The following is a 23,718-nucleotide window of genomic DNA, read 5'->3' on the forward strand; positions in this document are numbered from 1 at the left end:
GGTAGCTATGGTGTGCACATTAGGTCATAAGCTCATTTTTAACACAGTGCTAACCTAGAATACATCACAGGATACACACGCTGTGCCATACTGCACATACACACCTGCTCACACACTGCGTCAGGGGCTAGGACACTGGTTCAGCACAAGAGGTTGATGCACTGGGATTAAATATATGTACAGTTGAGAGCACCAATGATTCAATATTATATAGCTATGTATGATACAGCTGAATTGTTTCATGATACTGTGTAATATTTTAATCTGTGCTTTTCTCCCTTTATGTGTTCTGGCACACCCATGCCCACACACACGCACACACACTCACACACCTACACTGAAGGACAAACCATGTTGTTGAACTGGACAACAAACTAGATTACACACACGTTACAAGATTCTACAGCACACACACACATTAGAACACGTTTCTAACATTGTAATTGGAGTATGAGCCCAAACCTTCAGATACTGGTATACATATTTTGTTTAGAGAAGGAACTGTGTGGGACAGAGCAAGTAACAAACTTAAAGTCTCTCTCACTGCTAGGGTCTCTTCTGCTGGGGAAACTATCAGAATGCTGCAGGCAAAGATATACCGAATGGAGAGGACTTCAAATACGTCCTAGCGTTACTCTATCTGCAGCACTGTGAAGGATTCACTTTGTCGGCCTTGGCCCCAGAAATAAAACAGATACGAGATTGTAGTTCGGGCCTCTGGCCACTGGGGCGGCGGAGGTTGAGAGCGCTGCCGTCTACAGGTCATGACCCAGCCTCTCGATCTCGTCGATGAGGAAGTCGATGTCGGACTGGGTGGCCGCGGGGTTGGAGATGACCATGCGGAAGAAGTTGACTTTCTGACCCTGAGGCTGGTAGCCCACCATGGTGGTCCCTGACTCCATCATCATGGCCTTGATCTTTGGTGCCACCTGCGGGAGAAGAGAAGTGGCAAATCAGTGTCTTATGCTCATCAAGGGGACCTGCTGAGAATAACACTCGTGAAAATATCAGCTATTGGTCATTTGAACAAAAAGGATAAAAGTGAAAGCTGATAGGTGGAGAGGTCCTAGATTGATTGATTGACAGGTGTCTCACCCTGTGGAGTTTCTCTCGTCGCTCCTCGCAGTCCGGCATGCCTCTCAGGCTGGGAGGGATGAACCAGAAGCAGACGTTGGTGTGTTGGGGCTGTGGATAGACAATACACACAGTTAATACAGGTGCAGCTCAGGATCGGTTTCCATTTACACCCAAACAAAAGAAAGGGTAGAAAGGTAGACGCAGAAGAAAGAGAGAGAGAAATAGTGGAACAGTTAGCTAAAATTATAACATGTTCCTATATCTAAGCATAATTTAAATGAACAATTTGTACAATTATCAACTTCTTGTTTAATATAAGTGGGGATGTATTGGAGATGTGTTACACACATGTTTTGTCAGTGTGAGAATGGTTTTATCATGCCTGTAAAGCTTATTGAACTGGACTGGACTGACATTGTATGATTGATGATAACAGAGGAGGAGGAAGGGTCACTCACCACTCCATCGAACACCATCTCATATCCCTCCCTGTTCTTTATCTTGTTGTACAGGTACTGGGACAGGTCCAAGCACTTGTCAATGTGCTGCTCAAACCCTATGGTGCCCTGTAGGGGAAAAGAGAGTGGACTGTGGACTCAGTCATTGGTTTATTTGTTTGTGTGTGTGTGTGTTTGTGTGTGTTAGATGCGATTAGATAAAATGAAACTTCAACTATCCCCATGGGGAAATTGGGTTATTGCAGCAGCAAAAGAATAGGATATAGCCTAGATAAGAATGGAACAAATAAAACCTATTGAAGATAATACAACAAATAATTACAACAGAAAGAACATATTGAAGATAAAGCTGCAGCATCTTCGCCATACTAAAAGAGAACTCCTATGGGCTTGAATTCATACATGTTGACTAATGACAGAATTACAGTTTAGCATGTGTGTGTGTGTCTGTCTTCCTCCCTCTCCGTCTCACCTTGGCCTTCCACATGAGCCAGAACTTGAAGATGTCGACGTGTCGGCCACACTGGATGGCCTTGTCCCCCGTGTCGTAGGTGACGTCATATTGTTTGTCTTGCTGGAACAGGTAGCCGGCACACATGGAGTTACAACCTGACAGGATTCCCTGCACACAAATACAGACATACACTGTTAAAACACTACTGAGAGAGAGAGAGAGAGAGTGTGTGTGTGTGTGTGTGTGTGTGTGTGTGTGTGTGTGTGTGTGCGTGTGTGGTTACCTTCTCTCTGACTAGGATGGCAGAGCACTGTAGAGGCACACCCATCATCTTGTGAGGGTTCCATGTAACAGAGTTGGCCCTACAAAGTTTAATACATGAGTTAAAATGCTGGTGTATTTTCACTAGAAGTTTCCTTTAAATGACAATACAATATCATATCCATCTATGGCTGTGTACCTTTCAACTCCATTAAGCTTATGGCGATGCTTCCTGGACATCAGCAGTCCACCTCCCCATGCTCCCTGAGGAGACAAGAACACACTTTTACAACAGGGTACACACCGCAGAAATACACAGGCGAGCACATAGTACTACTACTATCACTGCTGTTACGACTGCTACTACTAGTACTATAATTACTAGTACTGATGTTACTATCACTACTGCTATTACTACTACTACTACTACTACTACTACTGCAACTACTCACATCGACGTGGAGCCACAAGTTGTACTTCTCACAGATGTCGGCGATCTCGTTGATGGGGTCGAATGCACCGTAGACGGTAGAACCACCTGTGGCATTCACAAACAAGGGCACGTAACCCTGCAGAAGCAACACACAGAGGAATTAGAGAGAAAGAAAAAATGGTGAAAGAAAGAGAGGAAGAGAGAGAGAGAAAAAAGAAAGAACGAAAGAAAGAAACGGACCTTCTGTTTAGCATCAATGATCTTGGCCTCCAGATCTGCAGGAATTACTCTCCCCCTGAAAGAGAGCAGAGAAGCATATCATCTTAACAAACAGCACATCATACACATGATACAAGCATCACAGCTGAGTCTCCTCTTGTGTTAAGCTAACATACAGTATATTGTCCACATTGTATTGTGGTTTTAAACCTGTAAGATGGGTCCAGTACCTCTCATCTGTGCTCAGCAGAATCACGTTCTCAGTGCCGAAGCCCAGAGCAGCCCCTGCCTTCTTTATGGAGTAGTGGCTCTGTAGGAACAGACATTAGGCAAATAATTAATCTGTCAGAAAACTAATACCTAGTTTTATGTGAACTAAGTTTGTGTGAGCTAATTGCTACTTAGGTTGTGGCTTGCTTGTTGTCATGTGGTCAGCTGTCCAATTCTTTATAGACATTACAGAAAGTAGATGTGATGAAAGTAAAAAGAAATCTATGAAAATGGCCATTGTCTTGATTGGAATAGACCTACTGATTATTACCAGACTTCTTCAATGGCCTCAATCCACAGCCATCGGAGCATAGCGGCTGCTTCATTAGGATATCTGAAATGGAGTGTGTCTGTGTGTGCGTGTGTGTGTCTGTGTGTGTGTGCTTCTGTTCCTGCCCCTTGGTCACGTACGTGTTCAGATGTGAACAGCACAAGGCGGGGAGCGGCAGACATGCCCTTGGTCTTGACCTCAGGGAAATACTTGTAGCGAGCGATCATCACACTGTACATGTTGGAGATAGCGCCTCCTGTGGAGCAGAGAGACACTGATCAGCACCCTGGCCAGCGGCACATACAGTATATAAATAACTAGTGTTGGGCTTGTTACTCAAAAAGTGATACATTACTTCTCACTCATATCTCATTTTACAAATAATATTATGACTTTACTTCCTGGGAGCAGTAATTAATTAAACTACTGTTTTCTGTTACAACACCATAATTGCCACTTGCATGCTTTCTTATCTTCAAAAATCATCATAACTCATTTGCCTCTTCTGTAAACGATCAGGGTAACCAAACCACGTCCAGTGTTCTTCTTTTCCTCGATAAAATATAGTAGTAAAGTAAATACAAATACTTCCACCCAGAGAGGGTAAATTCTACTGCCATTTCTCATCTAAGCTGCTTTGGTGTGTTCATGTGTCCATGTCAAGTACCATCCAACACAGGACACTCACTTATATGCGGATACTATTGTATATACACTGACCTGGTGAAAACAGGCCGTCCCCCTCTCCACCAGGCCAGCCAATCATCTCTCTCATTTTCTTCAGTGTCAGCTGCTCCATCAACACAAACACTGGGGCGATCTCATAGGTGAACCTGTCAATCAGATGTCCAGTTTAGAAATACAGCGCATCAACACGTCATTCAACATCCATCTACTCGTTTTAACAGTTAAGTCATCAACAACTGCTTTGTGAACATGGTGAAAGAAGAGTAAAAGAAGGCTTGATTTCTATGCACATACACACAAACTTGCACACTTACAAACAAGCTCAGTTACAGACACACCAATACACACAGACACACACACACCACACCACAGGCTAGCACGTTGGTTTTTCATTAGCCTTGCTATAATTCCATCCACAGAGCACAAACTGGAGCTTGTGCTGACTGAGCTAATTAAAAATTGTCTGATAGGAGTCAGCCAGCAAACATTCATATTCAAATCCCTTCTAACATCACTCAGTGGTTTAATTAAAGCACACAAAGCTCTGATGGCTATCTGTCAATCCTGCCAATCTCAGTGGCGAGTTTGAATAGGACTGATTTGCCGGGTGAGAGAAAGTGAATGTGTGTATTCGTATGTGTGTATGTGTGTGTGTGTGTGTGAGAGAGAGAGAGAGAGAGAGAGAGAGAGAGAGAGAGAGAGAGAGAGAGAGAGAGGGAGAGAGAGAGAGCATGTTTGAAAGAGATAACAGCTTCTTTTAGCCCCAAAATTCAGAAAATGAAGAGGCAGGGACTGTGATTATTAATTTCATTCTTTCATTAGAAGACAAAAAATAATCTATGTAATACCAGAAGAATTATTGTGGGGATGATGCTCAGAATACAGTAACAAAACCTGCTAGCCGTGTGTCCGACCCCTCCGTCAGCTAACAACAGATCAAATGATGTGGCAGCTCCATGGAGGACAAAAGAGCACAACTCCTGGAGCAGCTAAACTTGTTAAATGTGTCACAGTCAAGCCAACTCTTATTGTGAGGCCTGACCCTCTTCTCTCTTTGCTAACTGACAAGCCATCTCACCCCCTTCCACACACACACCCTTAGGACTCCCTGCACACCCTGTGTCTAATAAGGCCAGTTACACAACACTCCCCCGCTCCCACCACCACTACCGTCTAAAACAACAATAATGTTCTCTCCTCTCTTTTTTCCCTCCTTGCATTACTCTCTGTTCCCTTCATAAGTAGGTCTCTAAACAAGGATGGAAGCATTACTTTCTGAAGCAAGTAGGGTAGAAAGGAGTAGAGACACCAATTAAAAGGCTGGGAGGAGAGCGAGCTGTAAGGAGAAGATGCACTGAAGGGAACTGTGACAGGGGACAACAAAGGAAGAGGAGGGGATGATATGGAAGCAAAATGAGGAAAGGATAGAGAAGAAAAACAGCACATTAGGGCTAAAAGAAGTGGCAGAAAATAGGGGGGGAAAATAGAGGGGAAGCCATGGTCGGTTACTTAGCATAGAAATGGAAGAAGAAACAGAGGGAGGGAGAAAAGGAAGAGAGAGAGACATTTTTCTTGTGTAATTAGTCTTGCTGACGATTTGAACATTAGCTTCCAGCCAATACACCAGTCCAGAGTATGACTGATGGTCCGCGGCTATGACCGGGATGTGAACAGCCACAACAAAGGATAAAATGCCCAAAAAAGACAGGATGTCTCATTTTGCAGCCTGTCGCTTTCCTGATTTCAGAAATAAGGTGCACATTGCTACATTGGAAATAAGGTATACACAATGGCACACACAAGAATCAAATATCCTGGGTCTTTCCGTTGGATTTAAAAAAAATAATAAAGCACAACCACAGCATATGATGGACAAAACCTGTGCACCTTTTTAAAATTCTCCTTTCCTCTGTGAGTCATTTCACGCTGTAATGACAATAATGGAGATCATTATCACAATCAGAGCCAATCATTGGTCTTTTCAGGGTGAAAATTACCCCTCAGTCACCTGCCTGTCTCCAGGGACGGCCCCTAAATGCCCTTATTATCGTCATCAAGGGCACTCAGCGTGTGTGTGTGTGTGTGTGTGCCTCTATGTGACTAACCCTCTGACCCCCACCCCCATCCCCCTCTCAGCCCCTCAAAGGACCACTGAGTCAGTCTGTATCCATAGGGACAATGGAGCTGGAATGAGGGCTCCGCAGGGAGCCGCGGCAGCCAGTTTCCACAGTGTGACAGGGTTTTCTGTGCAGCCGTAGGACATTGTGTGTCAGTGTGGGGCCCAGCTGGCCTATCTGCTAAGACCAGCTCACAATGAGCCTGCAGTCAATGGGCTGGAAACCCTAGCTGCTGTATCTGGGACAGCCAGGGCTGGTGTGTGTGGGGAATGGTGTGTGCCTGTGTGTGTGTGTGTGCAAGTGTGCTTATGAAAATGTACACGTGTGCGTGCCTGTGTGCGCGTGCGTGCATTCAATGGCCCTGTCTCTTAGGGCACTCTTCCAACCCAGGAGATGAGATGGGAAAGTTTCTCATAAGGGGGGTGGTTTCCTAAGCTAATGTTTAAGAAATGGGTAAATTAAGTGTCTCAATTTATACATGTTCCTCTGGCTTAGGTTTTATATCCCTACACTGATCTTTTCCTTAGGAACCAGTCTCTGAAGAAAGATTCCAGCACACAGACTACATTAGCTAGAGAATATTGAATGCTCAATTTGTGTATATGGAGTGGAAAGTCTACCGTCCACGGTATATCTTGTGCTTTGTCTTGGCACCGCATATGAAGTCCTCTTGTCTTTAAACCTTATATGTCAGTAAAACTCTGTACGTTGTCAGTATGTCACTGCATCAGTGTCACCCAGGCAAATTCCTGTACATTCATTGTGCTTGGCAATTTAAGTGACTCTGATTCTGCCTAGGAATCTGTTTTCAATCACTGTTGTAATTCTGACTATTTTCCTTCTCACTTGTGGCTCAATGACCTCTGTTGTCTTCTTTTGTCATGCCTTGATTCCTCTCTCACACACATAAGAGTGATGTACATTTTCTCTGTTGGAACCTTGAAGCCAGATATGAAACTGTGACTGCAACTAAGTGTCATAATATATGAATGTCAGCCTGTGACTACTGTAGTTTTCCACACAGCATCTCTCAGAGTGCAAGACTCAATCCTGAAATTTGAGAAACTCACATTTACTGTAATGACCAAATCCACTGAAAACAGTAGATTTATCCCTCCACTGCAGAATCAATTTAGACAATTGCAAATATCAAGCTGGTTTACTTTCAGCAAAAATGTGTGTGTCTATATGTTTATGTCTATGTTTATGTCTATGTGTTTGTGTGTGCATGCATGTGTACTGTGTGTGCCCATCTTTTCAGTTTGTTCATATACAAGCATGTTCCTTGTTCTATTCCAGTGATCGCATCACAGAGTTATAGCTTATTTCCAGCATGAGTGTGAGTGTGTGTATCTGTGTTGAGCGTGTGTGATGTTGATGTGGTTCATGCCCTCTATCAGACTGGACCACCATGTAACTGTGACCTAAGATCAATATGCAATCTAACCACCCCTGGGGCTGGAGCTGGGCAGCCTCCGATATACAGTACAGTGGCAGCCTACAGTTGGTCAATACACAGTTGCTACAGGACAAACACAAACACTTTACATAACTGCCCTCAGAAGCCATTTTGACCCATTATGTAGCGAGCTAAGGGGAACACCATATGGAGCAGCACTTCCGTTATGCCTTTAATGATTTGAAGCTATTTCCAGTGGCCTGCAAACAGAAAATCTCAATACTGTCCTGTCATGACATATAGAGGTATTTCCCTAAAATACTTGTGTCATGCACAAGCACGCAAGCAAAGAGAACAGCATATGACTCACATGTTGGTGTTAGCAGTGGAAGTGAGCCACTCTCCGGCCAGACCAATGATGTCCAGACCAGTAGACAGCTGGTTAAAGAAGCGTGGGTGACCTGAGAGAGAAACAAAGATAAACACAGGCTGTCTTAATGGCTTCCCTATTGGAGAGAGCTTCACCATGTCAGTGAAGCAATCCTGCTTTATATAAAGAAGAATGAATTAGAAGGAAGGCCACTAGTATCTCTGCCTTACCAGCAGGAAGCTTTATAAAGGCACATAATGACTGCACTGCCCTCTAGGCTAAAGCTGACTGCCTACTTCTGATAAAAACAAATGAACCAAAAAAAATAATAAAATAAAATAAAATAAGTATTATGAATACCCAAATGCAATAGTTCTTCCTCTCAGTTTTGACATCCATTCAGATTTGATTTTGTATTCCCTTGATCAAGCATGAGGCTTACAGGTATAACATAAGCGATTTGACATAGCATTGTTCAGTCTACCATAGTTACACTGCTAACAAGACTATATGACAGCCATTTAGACTGTAAGGTACATGCACACTGTCGATAGGCCTAGAGCCTAAATGTGAGATTCGAGCAGCATGTGGTATTAAATGGCTATAATAATAATGAATTGGCTTTTCTATAATAATGAATTGGCTTTCTTTTTAATAAAAAGATTAAAAACAAATTATGTACTTATCTGATGATATCAAACTAACAAACTAATAATGGTACTGAACAGCGGGAGGAACGCAACAAAGCAGCGATGTCCCTCGATGCGCTTTCTGCTTCAGCACCGCGGACAGCTCCTCCGCTCCACTTCAAAACATGACAAAGGCGTCGCCTATAAATTCTGCGACAAAACTGTTTTGGAAAGCACACAGGCCTTGTCTCCAAATGACAAGTGATGTGGAGTTGTAGACACAGGACCCTGCATGATATATAAAACCCGAGGGACAGTTTGAGCGTTGTCGTTTTTAACAGCTTGAAACAGCCCATGTTAGGATCCCCTCAGGCGACACTTGCTTTAATAAGTCGAGGGGAAGGAAAAGGAGGATGTCAACTGAATTACCAGGGGGACAATAAATAAGGCAGTCATCGGAATAGGCTGCACACTGTCTGGCAAACAGCTTCCGCTTAAATGGTTTGGCTCAGTTCTGTAGGCTGAACAGAGCACAGAAAAACTGTCAGTTTTATTATTTATTATTATTCAACTCAAATCAACTCATAAATTTGTAGGATATTATACAAATATTACAGTAAAATGACAAGCCGTTATAGGAATATTATAGTGATACCAGATATAAATACCGTGAAGTATAATAAGGTCAATATAAAGTCACTATCGAGTACTATAGGAATATTATAGGAATAACGATGAAAGGACGCATAAACCAAAGCTACGCGTTCAACTATACAAAATACTGTTTATTTGTTGATGGACGATATTTATCTGTTGTGGGTTGGACTTAAAGAGTAATGGTTTTTTTTTTTTCTTGTTGCTATTTGGAATAACCATTTCTAATTAAAAGCAGGATTATTTTGAATAATTCAAAAGACTCTGGATGTAGTAGGCTTTTAATTACATCCCCATCATGCTTACTGACCGTGGAACGAGCCCGTTTTGTTTTTCAGAGTTTATTGCTCTTATGTTTAATTTCAAGGTGTCCTGGCCTACCTGTCCGGACGCCGTACTTGAGCGTGTCTCTGCAGTCTACCAGGATCTGCTCCAGGGACTCGGGCTGGTCGGACAGCTCCAGGTTGAAGCCCTCCATGCCCTCCAGAAGCTGGTGAGGGTGGTGGAAGTCCAGCACCTTGGTGGAGCGGTCAAAGGTCTTCTTGACATAGTTAGTGAGAATGTCAACCACCTCCAGCAAAAACTGTATGGTAGGCTCCTCTCCGTTTTTGGCTGGGAGTAAGTCTAGGAGGTGAATGAGAAAGATCATGCGAATTAAGATTGGAAGATAAATATAAATATTGGGCCTATAGGCTGTATACTGCAGGCCACCCTCTCTCTAGGTGAGTACCAGCCTGTGAACATGCTTAATGCACTGTTAATCATGGGCGTAATTTGGGTATGGAAAGGTACAAGGACTTGCCTTACCTTAGCTGTAACCTAAGTGAGTCCAAATTTGTCGTTTTTATCATTATAATGCAAAGCAAAATTCAAGGAAGCAAAATCCCCAGAAATAATTGGAAGCCATATTAAAAAAAATCACATCAGGGGAGCATTCAGGACCAATGTGCGTTTAGTGACCTATGTCTAATAAATTGTCATATTGATCAAATAATAATATCTTGTCAGTCATCACTCATTGCTCCACTTATGGACAGACGTTTTGTCGATATTTCGCGCGTTTTTGGCAATTAGATGCAGTGACCGTGCCGTGCCTTCAGGTTTGACGTTAGTGAATTAACGACTAATAGTGTTGGGTGGCAAGGCGTTACAGAAATAGCATTAGGCCTACTTTCACACTAACGAGTAGTGTAACGAATTACTATTCCAATTTCAGTAAAATTGTTAGCCCTCTTTTGTTATCACTACATACCCCCATCATTTTCTTCATAATTCGCTACAGCTAACTGTTAACCATCGTCACACTACTAGCTTAAGTTAGATGAGAAAGTTGAGTTTCTTAGGGTGGAAGTATAACGTTACTCAAATTAGGCTACGTTGATTTTATGAGGAAAAATATAACAGGAACAGGGTAACAAGATAATAAGATATCAATAACATTGGACATTAACGCTGTTTGGTTTATCTGGCCATTTAAAGGAGAGATATAACTGCTTTATCTACAGAAAGAGGACGCCAACCGTCTCTGAAAACTGAAAAATAACGGGCCTAGTGTGACGTATTACAGCTGTCAGTGAATAATAAAAATAGCCTAATCATTTTACTTTTGAAACAAGTAGGCTAATGAGTAATACATTATTTTTTTTAAGTAACGAGCCAAACACTTAAACGAACGTGTCTGCTCCTCACCTCTGGCGAACAGGTTGGAGAAGTCGGTCTCGGTGCGGCGGAAGCGCGCGTCCCTGTCACTGTTGTCGCACGAGAGCAGGTTCTTCTGGCCCGCGAGCCTGCCCTTCTCCTCCAGGCTGTTGTTCTTCTGCAGGAACCCTAGCGTGTTACATGGAGGAGAACAGCAGTTATCACCCAGCATCTCCATCCTTCACTAAAATAAAAAGGAATTGAGTGGGACCAAAAAAAAAAGCTTTAAAAATTCCCCTTGTTCAGTGTTTGAAAAAAAATAAAACCAGAGTTTGTAAAAAAAAAAATGTCTGTAATCTCAGGTTAGTTGCAAACACACTGCTGCTTTGATCTGTACGCAGCTCTCCAATGGAGTTCTGATGGAGGCCTAACCTATTTATATACCTATGTATAAACACACACAGGGAAGATGGATGGACCAGTCTATGGGTGAGAGTGATCTGCCGTGTGCGTGTGCGTGTGTGTGTGTGTGTGTGTGTGTGTGTGTGTGTGTGTGTGTGTGTGTGTGACAGAGATAAGAGAGAGAGATGCCATGGTAGCTACACCCCGCCCCACCCTGTGACATCAGAGCCAAACCCAGTCAGTCATGTAGGGAAACACCCAGTCCCTCCTGTCCAGACCGTCCAGACAGACTGAGCGGCTGAGCGGACAGGATATAGCCAGCGGTGCGGACCCATACAGCCAATAAACACACACCCTATAAAGAGGGATTAATGAAGGATGCAGACACTCATGAGATCTAAAACAGTCCGACTCTCCAACACCTATGTGTCTTCAATTCAATTTATCAGTTTTCTGTGAAGGCCCCCTATCTGGGTGTTTGTAGTCCGCCAAACCTATGATATTAACTAATTTAAAGAGTTATAGGCTTAGATGTTTTCTATTAACATCGTAAATAAAATTCTAGATTGCTTGCTTTTTAAATCCCAAATGACAAATTCAACATCAACATCTGAGACCCTCTATCTGCCCCAGCCTCAATAAAGAAATATTTGAAGGCCTATTAGAATACTGATTAGGCGAATCAAAATCTGCTTAAATTAACTGTTTGTAGATCTGCAGAATATATCAGACTCATATAATTCATAGTCTTAATTTATCTCTTCCAAAATAAATAGTTTCCTGTTTGGATATCTACATGGCCTCCATTTGCCTCAGCATAACTGCAAGAAAAGAAAAAAAAAGATTACCCTTAAAATTTGATTTCTGAGACTAATTCACATAATGGAATCACTGACAGAAACGAATTCCTTAAAACCATGGAGAAAAATAACCATAGGCTACTTTATATTGCAATTAGCCTACCCTGCCACGTCATATCCGTCTTACGTCTCCACTCTCAAGGCATTAGTAAGAATGTCAGTCAATTTCGAGGCCGCACTAATTGGCATTCAAATCAGAAATCCATGACTGGAATAATAATTGAATGAGAAAATGAAAATACTTCTTTGTGTGCAGGCTTTTTTTTTTTTTAAAAGGACTCCCTATGTTGGCACTGTAACACTATATAACCTAATTTCCAGTCTTGTCTTGTGGATTTTTCTGCTGGTGGTGAAATGGGAGGGACATGGGGGTGAGGGGCGGTCGGGGAGGGGGCGATCCGGGTCTCTCCTCATCAGACCTACGGGCTAATCTCCACTGACCTTTGGAAGATGGAAACGCACAGTGACAGTCATGGATGGCTCTGCTCTAATAGCCTTTATCATTGCTTATATCATAAGGTCTCCAAACCGATTATTTGAAAAAAAAAAAGTATCATTCCCCCACTGAAAGTAGAGCTACAATGAAGGATGAATATCAGGAGAATACGACACATATCAAAATGCCTAGAGGAATATTATAGGAATGTTAACCTAGTGATGCCATAGGCGCCAATTAGATAAGGTCCCTTTAAACCAAATAGGCTACGACAGGTTCTCTATTGGCATGGGCCTATTGCAGGAAATTATCCTAATGATTTTTTCCTCGGGCCCTGCCTTAATTGCTTTTATCATTGCCTATATCACAAGGCCTCAAAACCAATACTTTTATTTTGAAAAAAAAAATGCATGTTTGGAGGATCTACCTATATGTGGAAACGGCTTATGGGCTCCAAAAAAAAAAAAACTTACCACAAATCTTCATCCCCAGTTTCCGTGTGCATCCGTGCATCCACGCATGATCGTAGGCTAAAACAGTAGAATGAATGTTTGAATTTCTCATCGGTAGGCCGCTGAAACAACGTGGACGGGCGGAGAATGGATAAAGCTGCACAGTGAGCACAGTGGAGGCGTGATGCGATGCGGACGGCTCTTGGCCGGGTGTGTGCTTCTCATACAGGGATGTAGTGGAGGGTGAACCCGCCTAAACTCAGGTTACCCGCCTTTGTATTTGGGTATTTTTATTTATTATCCCTCACAGTGAGTAGAATCAAAGCATCGGGGAAAAAGCACAATGCATTTCTAAATAATTTCATTTATACCGGTGGTGGTTTGCTTTATGATGACCGACCGGAGGCCATATAGTTTACCCACCTTTTTATTTACCGCTACATCACTGATCATATAAGAGGATGAGTCTTATAACCGGTCCGATTTAAGTTCAATCAATAGGGACCAACAGTGGCCCGCACGGCAAATCCATGCTGGCACACACACACACACCCGGCCAAGGGGCGGACTGGAATTAACACCCGTGAAATGAGCTCACGGAGGAGGGCAGAAATTAATTGAGTGAAACACAGTATGTGACTGGAGCGGGCTGGCAATGTCTGCGGCCGGGAAGTCTATAGCAGGCTTGATGCAGAAACTTATATTAGGCCTATAGTGCGTCTCTCTCTCTCTCTCTCTCTCTCTCTCGCTCTCTCTCTCTCTCTCTCGCAGCGCACATGCACGCGCGCACACACCCGCAAACCGGAGTTGGACATGCATGAGCAAAGATGCAGTAGAAGCCATAGAGAATAAATGCAAAGCCCACATCACAAAAGCCACAGCGAGGCAACACACCTGATGGAAAATGTAAAAAAAACAAAAAACAAACCGCAACCAACTATTTAAATTTGCTAAAGCAATTTCAGGCTGAGAGAAACTTGAGAACAGCTCGGGGTGTCGCTCAGCGCTTGAGGCTAGCATATAGACAGCCACACACCCACCCACACACACACACACACACACACACACACACACACACACATACACACACACACAGACCACAAGCCGCCAGGCATGAGATGGAGCGTGGCAGAGAGATAATGGCAACATCCAGCAGCAGTACGAGCAAGTCAGACAAAACAAACATCTTCTTTTTAATGGGCTTTTGCCGAAACAAATTCAGATGCGAAATAAGTCTGAGAAGTAAAATGTAAGATATTTATTGACACCCAAGGCCTACAAATAAAACATTAAAATGGATGCAAAAATATTAGGATTTGATAGAGAGGGGAAATGTGATATTGAGTTGTGCACCGGTTTCCCCCCTCGAACCGTTTCTCCTTTAGCATTTGGCTGTGAAAATTACGAGCAGCCTACCGCCTTCATGTATTCAGAGCTTACAGCAATTATCTGCTATTTCCCTGCGTTATTGAGCAGATGGCTGCTCAAGTGCCTATAATGGAAAAGATTTTTAGATGCGACAATTAAGGCTTAAAATAATCCATTAACCTATCCAGCCACTTCATATCTTTAAACTAAAAAAAATATCAGCAAAATATTTCAAGAGCAACGAATCTAATACTATACAGCCACGAGGGCCTAGTGTATAGGGCATTCTAGAAAACTAGATCGCTAAATAAGGTCAAGTATGACAGCAATAAAAGGTCAAAAATGGCATTATGCAAAATGGAAATGGACTATTTCCAAATAACGTTATAATCATTCGGGAAAAAATCACGATTAAATCCAGAATAACATTGGATTGATGCAAGAACATTAGGATTTGGTTGGGAGAGAAAATACTATGTTCGAGCCGAGCGCTCATCACAATATGGCCTAACATCGCCAATATTTTCCTTTTTCTATCAAAAAAATGCATATCTATTCTAAAGGATTTTTTTATTATCAATAGCCCGCTCTTGGATCCCCGTGCAGCCCGTGCGGAGCCTGAACGGCGCATTATTTCAGCGCCAGGTCCGCTCCTCGGTGCGCACTGCTGATCCGCTACAGACAGCGGCAGGCAGCCGTGATAGCTCTGTTTTTAACCGGAATGATTAACGACGGAGCCCACACAGCAAATGGCCCGGGTGAGACTCGCTTTTATCAGACAGAGAAGGAGGGGAGAATTGAGCCGGGGAGAGAGAGAGAGGGAGAGAAAGAGAGGGAGAGGGAGAGAGAGAGAGAGAGAGAGAGAGAGAGCAGGGTGCTGTACTGAACAGGGAGGCTGCCCAAGGGGAGGACCGGGTTCAAGCCCCCGTGATCAAGCATCCGCCCTGCTGAAGTGTCCCTGAGCAAAACACCGAGTCCCTGCCAGCTCCAGCTCCAGCTCCAGGACTGCTGCTCTGGATCTGAACCTCTGGCTTCATTGGAGGGGGACAACCGAAAAGAGAATTTCCCTACGGGGATCAATACGGTATCATATCCTTATTAAAAGGGGAGGAGTGTGTGCACCTACTTGTGGACGGAGGTCTTAAATTGGCAGTGTTGGGGTCCTGGTCCCCGCCGGTAGCTGTCGGTTCAGACGTGGCCATCAGTCCTCTGTTATCCCTATAGCCGCTCCGGGACTATCTGATCTTCGACGAAGAAATAACTTAGGCTATAACTGCAAACAAAATAGCCCAGGGTTAAGGGGATGTAGAATATCTTATCCAGTAGCCTATCAATTTCGATTTCCACAGAGAGAAAATATACATTTGGAATTAATCTGGTCGGTTTAATTGATCGGTATAGGTATGAGACCAAACGAAAATGATTTCACCCACTGCCACCAAGAACGAGTTATTCCCGAAGGACAGGGGGTGGACAAATCGTGCCGGTGCGGGATGAATCAGTGGCCGCGCAATGTGGAGCGATTTGTCGCACACGCGCACGCACGGACCTGAAGGCGCATCTGTCAGGAGAAATACTTTTGAAGATAACCTTCAATATAGAATTTGTTCTTAATTGACCTGCCTGGTTAAATAAAGGTTAAATATAAATCTTGCATTCAATTATCCCACTAAAGACTGGATCTATAAATAGGCTATCGGATAGACGTTGATGTCTGGAGCCAATTTAAAGGAACGACAAAAAAAGTTTGTAGCAGTGATCTGGATCTAAATAGATTTCCCAGTTAAGTTTTTATGGCTCGTTAGAGCAAAATTATCCCTTTTCCTCAGACATCAGTCTTCAGCAGAGCGGCACCAGACCGTTAAGTATCCAGGGACTCTGTGTCTGTGATAATCTACCACAAAAGCAGTTGATATTTCTGAAGAAAAAATGAATTTACCACGCTGTAATTAGGATCGGATATCAGAGAAAAGAAATAATTGAAGACAGAATATCTTGATAAATTGATAGATTATTTGAACAAGATTTATTTGCTTCAAAATATTGATAAGATGCAACTAATGCCCAAATAAATACGTCATTCAACAATTTATTGACTCAGCAATCGACATTTCAATTAAGTTGAGCTTTGAACAAGCATATCCCATAGCATCATCACTCAATGTCATTGTGGCATGAGAAACAGACGAACCTGCTAATGAATTCGTTTTGTCACTCATCTGGGACTAATTACTTTTAAACGACACGACGAATTATAACAGATTTTGTTTATCTTGTTTATATGATTTTTTCCCCCAAAACATTTTGCAAACTTGGTATTCATGCGTCCAACGTTAAAATGTATATGCATGTATGCATTTTGCCTTTGAACAATCACCTCTGTATGAAAAACCTATCAATAAATGCGCTGAATATGAAGGCGCTGCTGAAATGATAGGAGCAGAAGGAGGCATCTTACCGGCGAACAGGCGCACAGGTTGTCGCGTCCAGACAAACTAGAACTATATTCTATAATATCCAGCCAAGGCACGACGAGAAACAGTCCAGCGGCACCGACAGCGGAATACCAATAGAGCGCACCGACAAAAATCCCATCCAGCGGCGCAGCAAGTGACCCTTTCTCCCTCAAGAATAAATTTTGTGATTCTTTATTTATATCTCAGGTTTCACTCGCCCATTTATACGCCTTGATCTTTTCACGCAGGCATGAGTCACAGCCTTGCCTCCCTCTGACGACTAATGAAGCTTCCCTGAGTGCTGCTGACAAGCCACGGTCCACTTTAAGTAGCCTAAAAAAACGCAAAAGGAAAAACACCACTGACGTATGCAACCCACCCCTCCGTGTCTTGTCTCCAGGTGTGGGTGTCACAGGATGGAGGATGGACACCCGCGGGTGGAACGTGGTCACATAAATTGACCTTGAGATGACAAACAAAGACGGGCACGGTGGCTTTATGTGGGTTTTACACCCAGAATATCTAGATCACATGTTTGTCTTGAGGTCATACATGGCATGGATTGGTTCATTTGTTTCAGGTGCTTTTCATGGCATCTACATAATGCTACTAGCAAACCATCCATCCAAGTATGTCACTTAATATTCACCTTCATGACATGAAAACACACAGGCAGCATGCATCATAATTACTTTAAAGATCATGATGACCCTGTACCCCTTTTTATAACGTTAACATGGGCAATAACACTGAGGCATCACATTCCAGCCTGGCGGGCGTTTAGAGGATCCTTCCCTCCTCTCTGTCATCCTCTCATGCTTGTGTCTTGGTCGGCTGAATGGGCAGAGGCCAGCCATTATGTTCACTCAGCCACTGCAAATTATACAGCCTTTTATCAGATGGCGCTCCGACTTTCTCTCTTCGCCATCCACGCGTAGAGACGAACCATAAAGATAAGCTCCACGGTGTGATGATAACTCAAAAATATCATATTGTCTGATAGCATTCCACTAGCTGTCTCTCTGTGTGTGTGTGTGTGTGTGTAAACTCATGTGACGCATAAACCAAAACCTTAAAGGGATGATACAGTGTGCACATGAAGCAGATTTCTATCATATTTTTTGCTCAGCGTAAAAAAAAAAATGCTTCATTCTCTCCACACACATTTTTGCTTTCTCATCCACTGTCCTATCAATATGTCTCCAAAGTGCTGTGGAGTCGTGTCTGTTTTAATGACCTTTGTAGCTTTTTGTTTGCAGGGATCAAAGGCATCAGTTGTGTCAGGAATAAATACTTTATTTACAGGTGAAACAGATTGGAACAAAGACACACACGTTGCAAAATCTACAAAACGCACCCGTGTTCTAAGACCTTTTTCTGTGCAAACCCAATAGATTTAGGGAGGGAGGTTAGAAGGTGGACACGGCTTGTGCCTGTTCCCTCGGTTCTCTGCTTCTTCATCCTCCTCTGATGATGATGAAGAGGAAGAGGAGGAGGAGGAGGAGGAAGAGGAAGAGGAGCGACTTGACTCTTCATCGCTCCCAGACTCATCAGAGTCATTTTCATGGCCTGAGTCGGAGTCGGAGGCATCATCATCATTTTCATCATCCTCGTTACTCTGCTCCTCCTCTTGCTCTACTGGAAGAACGCAGGGTTAAAAGTGTGTTTGGTGTGTGTGTGTGTGTGTGTGTGTGTGTGTGTGTGTGTGTGTGCGTGCGCGTCACTCTCACCTTCCAGCAGCTTCTCCTGGATCAGCGGGAGGAACTGCCGGGCCTCAGGATTCTCTGGTTCATAGATGAGAACTGGAACGGGGAGAGAAGAGGCGTCTGCTGACTGACTTCACCAACGGCTGATTTATTGACTGACAGACACACAGGTGAAGTGATGGATGCGGAACACATACTCATCTGACACAGTTTGCTGGCCAGCTGAAAGTCTCTGTCCATCACCGCTCTGAGGAACTGAAACCATACATCCTCACTTGAGTTTCAATCACTCCCAATCAAGCGTATTCAAGTTGACTGAAACTAAAAGTATGACTAAAATTAAGCATGAAAAGAGAAATCAGTAAAAGCCACATCTACTAACATTATACAATGATACATACTATGAAACTTCTAAGGTAATACTCCAACTATGTGTATTTGTGCCTTCCTTTTTTATAACTGGACACATGAATGGTCACTCAGGACTTATTCTCCTTATCCACAACAGTCAAAATGTTCTAATTTGAACTGAAACTATGTGAAATAAAAGGTGAAATAAAAACAATTCTATAAAACTAAAGAAAAACTAGCAGATCTCGACTGAAAAACAACTGAAACTGAACACTAATTTCAAAATAAAAACTCCATGTCCCTGCTGTTAACATCAGGCACTTTTACCTCGGCCATCAGCTCCAGTGGAGCTCCAGGTCCTTCATCCTCAGCATCCTCTTCCTCAGTCTGCTCCTCCTCCCCATGTGGCTCAGGCAGGAGGAAGGGCTCGAGTGGTGGGGGAGCATGTGTCTTTCCTCCTGGCAATAATCATCATCATCATTATTGTCAACATAACCTGTCTTCCCCATTGCAGCCAATACTTTCATTGCTATCATTAATATGCAATATTTAAAGCAATATTCCAATGATCCCATTCAAAAATCCCAACGCTACAAATTCGTCCAGCTGCATCCAATCTTGGTGATTAGTTTGTATTCTGGTTTTCATGACGGTCAAGTGTCAAATAACCCCCATGTTAAAACTAAGTGGAATATTGCTTTAAGTGTTTGGGCTCTTGAGTTTCCTCTACACCAACCTACCTGTCACTGCTGAGTCTGAAGGCTGTGGCTTCCTTGGATCTTTCATTTTCAGAGCTTCAGCAGATACTGATACAGCTGGCCCAGCTTGTTCTGCAACCCTGAAATCATGGCTACATTTATAAGACTGGATATGAGGGATATTTCATTGCTCATATCACCCATTATGCAAACTCTGAGTACAGACCCTGGAGTTATGCTGATGGATTCCTCTGGCACAGGCTCTATGGGAGAAGTACAGGCAGATATGAAAATTAAGTCCCAGTAAAGAGCATATCCAGATAATGAAACTAATGCAAACAATGTCATGCTTAAAGGAAAATCTACCTTCAGATACTCTTACACTGTCAGATATTATACATTTGTCATGTTCAATGCATTCCAGCAGTTATTTTGTGATGAAGTGTCTTTTTTGGTGAACCTTTTCCTCAACCTGTCTCGTCTACTTCTACTTCTATTAGTGATTTTCTACATTTCCCAGAATGCCTTTTGATGAGAATGATGAGTGTGGACTTTCAATATGTAGGAGCAACCCCTGTTCCAAAGACGTGGCACAGAGGCCACCTGCCGTGATAATAATTGCTAATACTAATAATTGTCTAATGCTTTCAGTGTAAGGTTTTCAAGCTTTGCACTCTTAATACTGACCCTGTTTGTTGGCTATTACTGTGGGGTAATTAGTCAAAGACAGACTCTGCCCAGGTTAGTGAAAGACCAGCCCCTTAACTTGTGAAGTGACTCAGCTTGTTTGAAGCAGTTGGTAAATCATTTGTGATTGACAGAAAGTAGTCTAAATAGGAGGCACTAAAACTTAATTCAGCAGTGTTGCTGCAAAGCAGATTGACAATCATCACTCATCTGTGATTCTTTCTGTTTCTCCTTTTTCTTATTCTTTCCTGGTTTTTATTGTAGATAGATGCAAGCCAGGAACCCTTTTGTTCTTCTAGACCGTAGACTAGAACTTAACTGTCAACCAGTAGGGATAGCAGTCAAAATAACCCCCCTGTAGTACTTTGCATCTGTCGGGTACGTGGAAACCAAACCCCTCTAGCTGTAATCAATGGTCATCCAAACGCAGTGTAGTCCTGTGCGTCTTTGCATATTTTGTTGTGTGCTATCAGTCCTGGTGAGGTAGCCAAGTTACCAAACCCCTTTAAATAGGCTCTGTCCCTGAGTTGCTGTGTGGTTTAACCTAACCACCCTTGGTTTAATCATATCACTATACTCATCCAGCCACCAACATGTCAACTGAGCCCAGCCCATCTACCCACTGGGATGACCTGGAGGCCTGGCTGAGCATCATGATGGCTGACACCGCACCCAACTACGCTGGAACCCTCAGGACCCAGAGACCAGATCAGCTTGATGACAACATCAAGGATGTTCATGGCAAACACCCCCAGCCAGAGCTACAGGAACAAAGAACGGGTTAAAGTCCTCGGCTCCCTAGCACACAACCTGATAGCCCATCTGAAACTATGCAAGCACCCACCGCAGCAGCAGACACTATCCCACCACCAACAGGAGCTGAACCAAGCTCAAGGGCACATAGAACTGCTGGAGGAGAAACTCCAGCAGGCTGTGGAACACCTGAGCCAGGTCGATGAGGAGTTCAAAGATAAGAACTCCAGGATAAGCGTGTTGGAGAACCACCTCAAGGAGGCCAGGAACCAGCTATATAACACGTGGTCGGACGACAACCTGAGAGACACCCGACGACGGCCTTCCCCGGAGGCCGCCTTCACCAACCCCCGTGGAAGGCATGCCACAGACAGACGACGGCGCAGCCCAAAGAGCACATGCCGCCCAGAGGCCTCTGCATCGGCATGGAGTACCCACTAGAGACCTGGACAAGGTGGCCCGAAACATCACCACCTTCATGCAGACACGCAGCCACATTCCTGAAGTGGCACAGAGGCTGCCTGCCATGACAAATGCACACCCCTCCCCTGGAGAGACCACATCCGCAGCTGGACAAGGTGTGGATGTTTTCACCCCAAGCCAGGCCAAAAGGCCAGGGCCATTTCCCCTTTCCAGGTCTGCTAAAATCAACAACTCTGGTTCTACTGATCAACTGATGGCTGATAAGCGATCAGCCAGCCCAGTGTGATTAACCAACAATTGGTCACCGGACAGACCGCGGGCAATAAACGACTCGGACATGCACACTCTGCGGGAAACTTCAGGAATCCCATCATTGAAACAAAGGACTGCAAACTATATGAACTGAAATACAACATTAACTTTTCAAATCTGCCACCAGAAATGTACTATGACTGAGTGTACAATTTTGGTGAGAATAGTAAGGATGGTACCATTGCCGAGTCTGATTGGCTGAACGCCATCCGAAGGCAGAGACACAATATTCCTTATAAGATCGTTCCCAGAGAATAGTTCTTTGAGTTAGCTTGTTTCAAGTTCACTTGATCAAGAGTTTCTCCACTCACCAGTCAGTCCAACTTGACTCCATAGACTCTCTCACCATCAACAAGGCCAGCAACGTCGGACCGCAGCCGACTCCAGGACACAAGCAAGTATCACAGCACTCCATTCACTTTGCTTAGTCTCCTGGTGCTGTCGAGGTCCGTTTATCAATTGGCATAGTCTCCAAAGTCCCGTTATTTTCAACTACTTACTCAACTTTATGTTTCTCAGGGAACGATCTATAGTAATAACCTAATGTCATTCTCATCCTATAACTTCCCCAATGTTATACTGCTTTGTTGACCTGTTCCCTTGCCCTCCTGTAGACTGTGTTTTCCCTTGTGTGTTTGATCTCTGTAGTGTTGTTTAGTTGTAGTTGTAGATAGTAACGGTAGAAATAAATGTGTTTGAGACTAAAAGTAACTCGGTCTGTGTTTGCTTGCTCACAATATCAATCCCTAAACCGGAAAAGATCCGTGCTGCCCTTTTATAAATAATTATTCTGTAGTAGTAATAATAATAATCATAACAATAATACTATAATAACAACTCAACCTCTTGTGTTCTCTTGTGTTATTATCCTTCATAGAAATTGTTTCGCTGGACGAATAATTGTCTATTTGAGATATGTCTTATAATTTCCCTTATTACCTCCGCCAAGGAGGTTATGTTTTCGGTGCCGTTTGTTTGTTTGTTTGTTTGTTTGTCTGTTAGCAGGATTACGGAAAAACTACTGGCCCGATTTTCATGAAACTTCGTGGAAGGGTGTAGCATGGGCCAAGGAAGAACCCATTCAATTTTGGAGCGGATCCGGATCCGACTCATGAACAAGCAATAATAGCACAAACCTTGGCGGAGGTCTGCGCTCTCTGAGTGCCCTTCTAGTTAAATAATATAATCTTTGAGCTAAGATTTCCTACAGATACATGTAGGTGAAGAGAACAATAGTGATAATGATAGTGGAGCGAGTTTTTCCGGTCAAGAAAAAGTGAGAGTCGCTCCCCTTACGTAAAACACAACATGTCTTGTGGCTGCATTGCATTCTGGTCTGTTGAGGCTATACACTGTCAGTGGAGCAATTGGTCCCTCTGCTTCTTCTACAGTGGATTTCACCTTGTATGATTATTGAATGTTGATGGAAAATAGTGAGTCTAGAAAGAACTGCTGATGTTTTAGGTCACTGGAACATTTTCTGCTATCAAACTCCATTGTTTTTAATAGAATCTAAGTGTTTTAGAAAGTGTTTTGGATAGAAAACCTACTCCTACCTTTTGCATACAGCACTGCACCTCTCACAGACCCAGACTCCTGACTCTCCTGGGAAGAGACCTTCAGAATGAGATGCATTAAAGTGGTGCTAAGTGTAACAGTGGTGCAGAATTGTGTGGTTGTCATGAGGTAATCTGATCTAAATCCAATTCCCTTTGATGTAACTGATTCAGAATACCCACCTGTACAGAATGAGACAATGCACGGGCAGGAAGAGTCCTTCTGGGTAAAAAAAGACATTGGATGAGCCTAGCATGTTATGGATCATCATGTCATAGAAACTTACATCGGCTGAAATGGGTCTTTTCTTACCGAGGTTT

General features: G+C 43.3%; 2 protein-coding genes across 2 annotated transcripts; both read right to left on the reverse strand.

Moving 5' to 3' along the window:
- Positions 1-755: 755 nt before the first annotated feature.
- On the reverse strand, positions 756-16,967 carry LOC139664169 (glutamate decarboxylase 1-like). The gene is made up of 17 exons (XM_071542907.1): positions 16,914-16,967; positions 15,582-15,728; positions 13,109-13,165; positions 10,989-11,126; positions 9,681-9,923; positions 8,017-8,107; positions 4,164-4,276; positions 3,584-3,699; positions 3,133-3,212; positions 2,924-2,978; positions 2,703-2,819; positions 2,450-2,514; positions 2,273-2,351; positions 2,008-2,157; positions 1,536-1,643; positions 1,096-1,185; positions 756-929 (listed from the first exon to the last, which is right to left on the reverse strand). The coding sequence occupies exons 2-17, from the start codon at positions 15,655-15,657 to the stop codon at positions 756-758; spliced, it is 1,752 nt and encodes a 583-aa protein (XP_071399008.1). The 5' UTR covers positions 15,658-15,728; positions 16,914-16,967.
- A 1,340-nt stretch (positions 16,968-18,307) lies between these two features.
- Positions 18,308-19,903, reverse strand: erich2 (glutamate-rich 2). The gene is made up of 6 exons (XM_071542958.1): positions 19,893-19,903; positions 19,709-19,806; positions 19,296-19,426; positions 18,815-18,872; positions 18,642-18,713; positions 18,308-18,546 (listed from the first exon to the last, which is right to left on the reverse strand). The coding sequence occupies exons 2-6, from the start codon at positions 19,752-19,754 to the stop codon at positions 18,308-18,310; spliced, it is 546 nt and encodes a 181-aa protein (XP_071399059.1). The 5' UTR covers positions 19,755-19,806; positions 19,893-19,903.
- Between the last annotated feature and the right edge of the window lie 3,815 nt (positions 19,904-23,718).

Source organism: Centroberyx affinis, unplaced genomic scaffold (assembly GCF_046629955.1).
Source record: "Centroberyx affinis isolate AG114_WGS23_722 - 3 ecotype Tasmania unplaced genomic scaffold, CSIRO-AGI_Caff_v1 ptg004204l_1, whole genome shotgun sequence".
Classification (NCBI taxonomy): domain Eukaryota; kingdom Metazoa; phylum Chordata; class Actinopteri; order Beryciformes; family Berycidae; genus Centroberyx; species Centroberyx affinis.

Coding starts and splice junctions, on each gene's coding strand:
- erich2 (XM_071542958.1), bottom strand. CDS start 19,754: ATGAAAGATCCAAGGAAGCCACAGCCTTCAGACTCAGCAGTGACAG. Junction 18,714..18,814: donor CAGCAAACTGTGTCAGATGA/GTATGTGTTCCG, acceptor TCCCCGTTCCAG/TTCTCATCTATGAACCAGAG. Junction 18,547..18,641: donor CCAGGAGAAGCTGCTGGAAG/GTGAGAGTGACG, acceptor TTCTTCCAGTAG/AGCAAGAGGAGGAGCAGAGT.
- LOC139664169 (XM_071542907.1), bottom strand. CDS start 15,657: ATGGCCACGTCTGAACCGACAGCTACCGGCGGGGACCAGGACCCCAAC. Junction 3,213..3,583: donor TGCTGTTCACATCTGAACAC/GTACGTGACCAA, acceptor CTGTTCCTACAG/AGCCACTACTCCATAAAGAA. Junction 2,979..3,132: donor CTGCTGAGCACAGATGAGAG/GTACTGGACCCA, acceptor GCTCTCTTTCAG/GGGGAGAGTAATTCCTGCAG.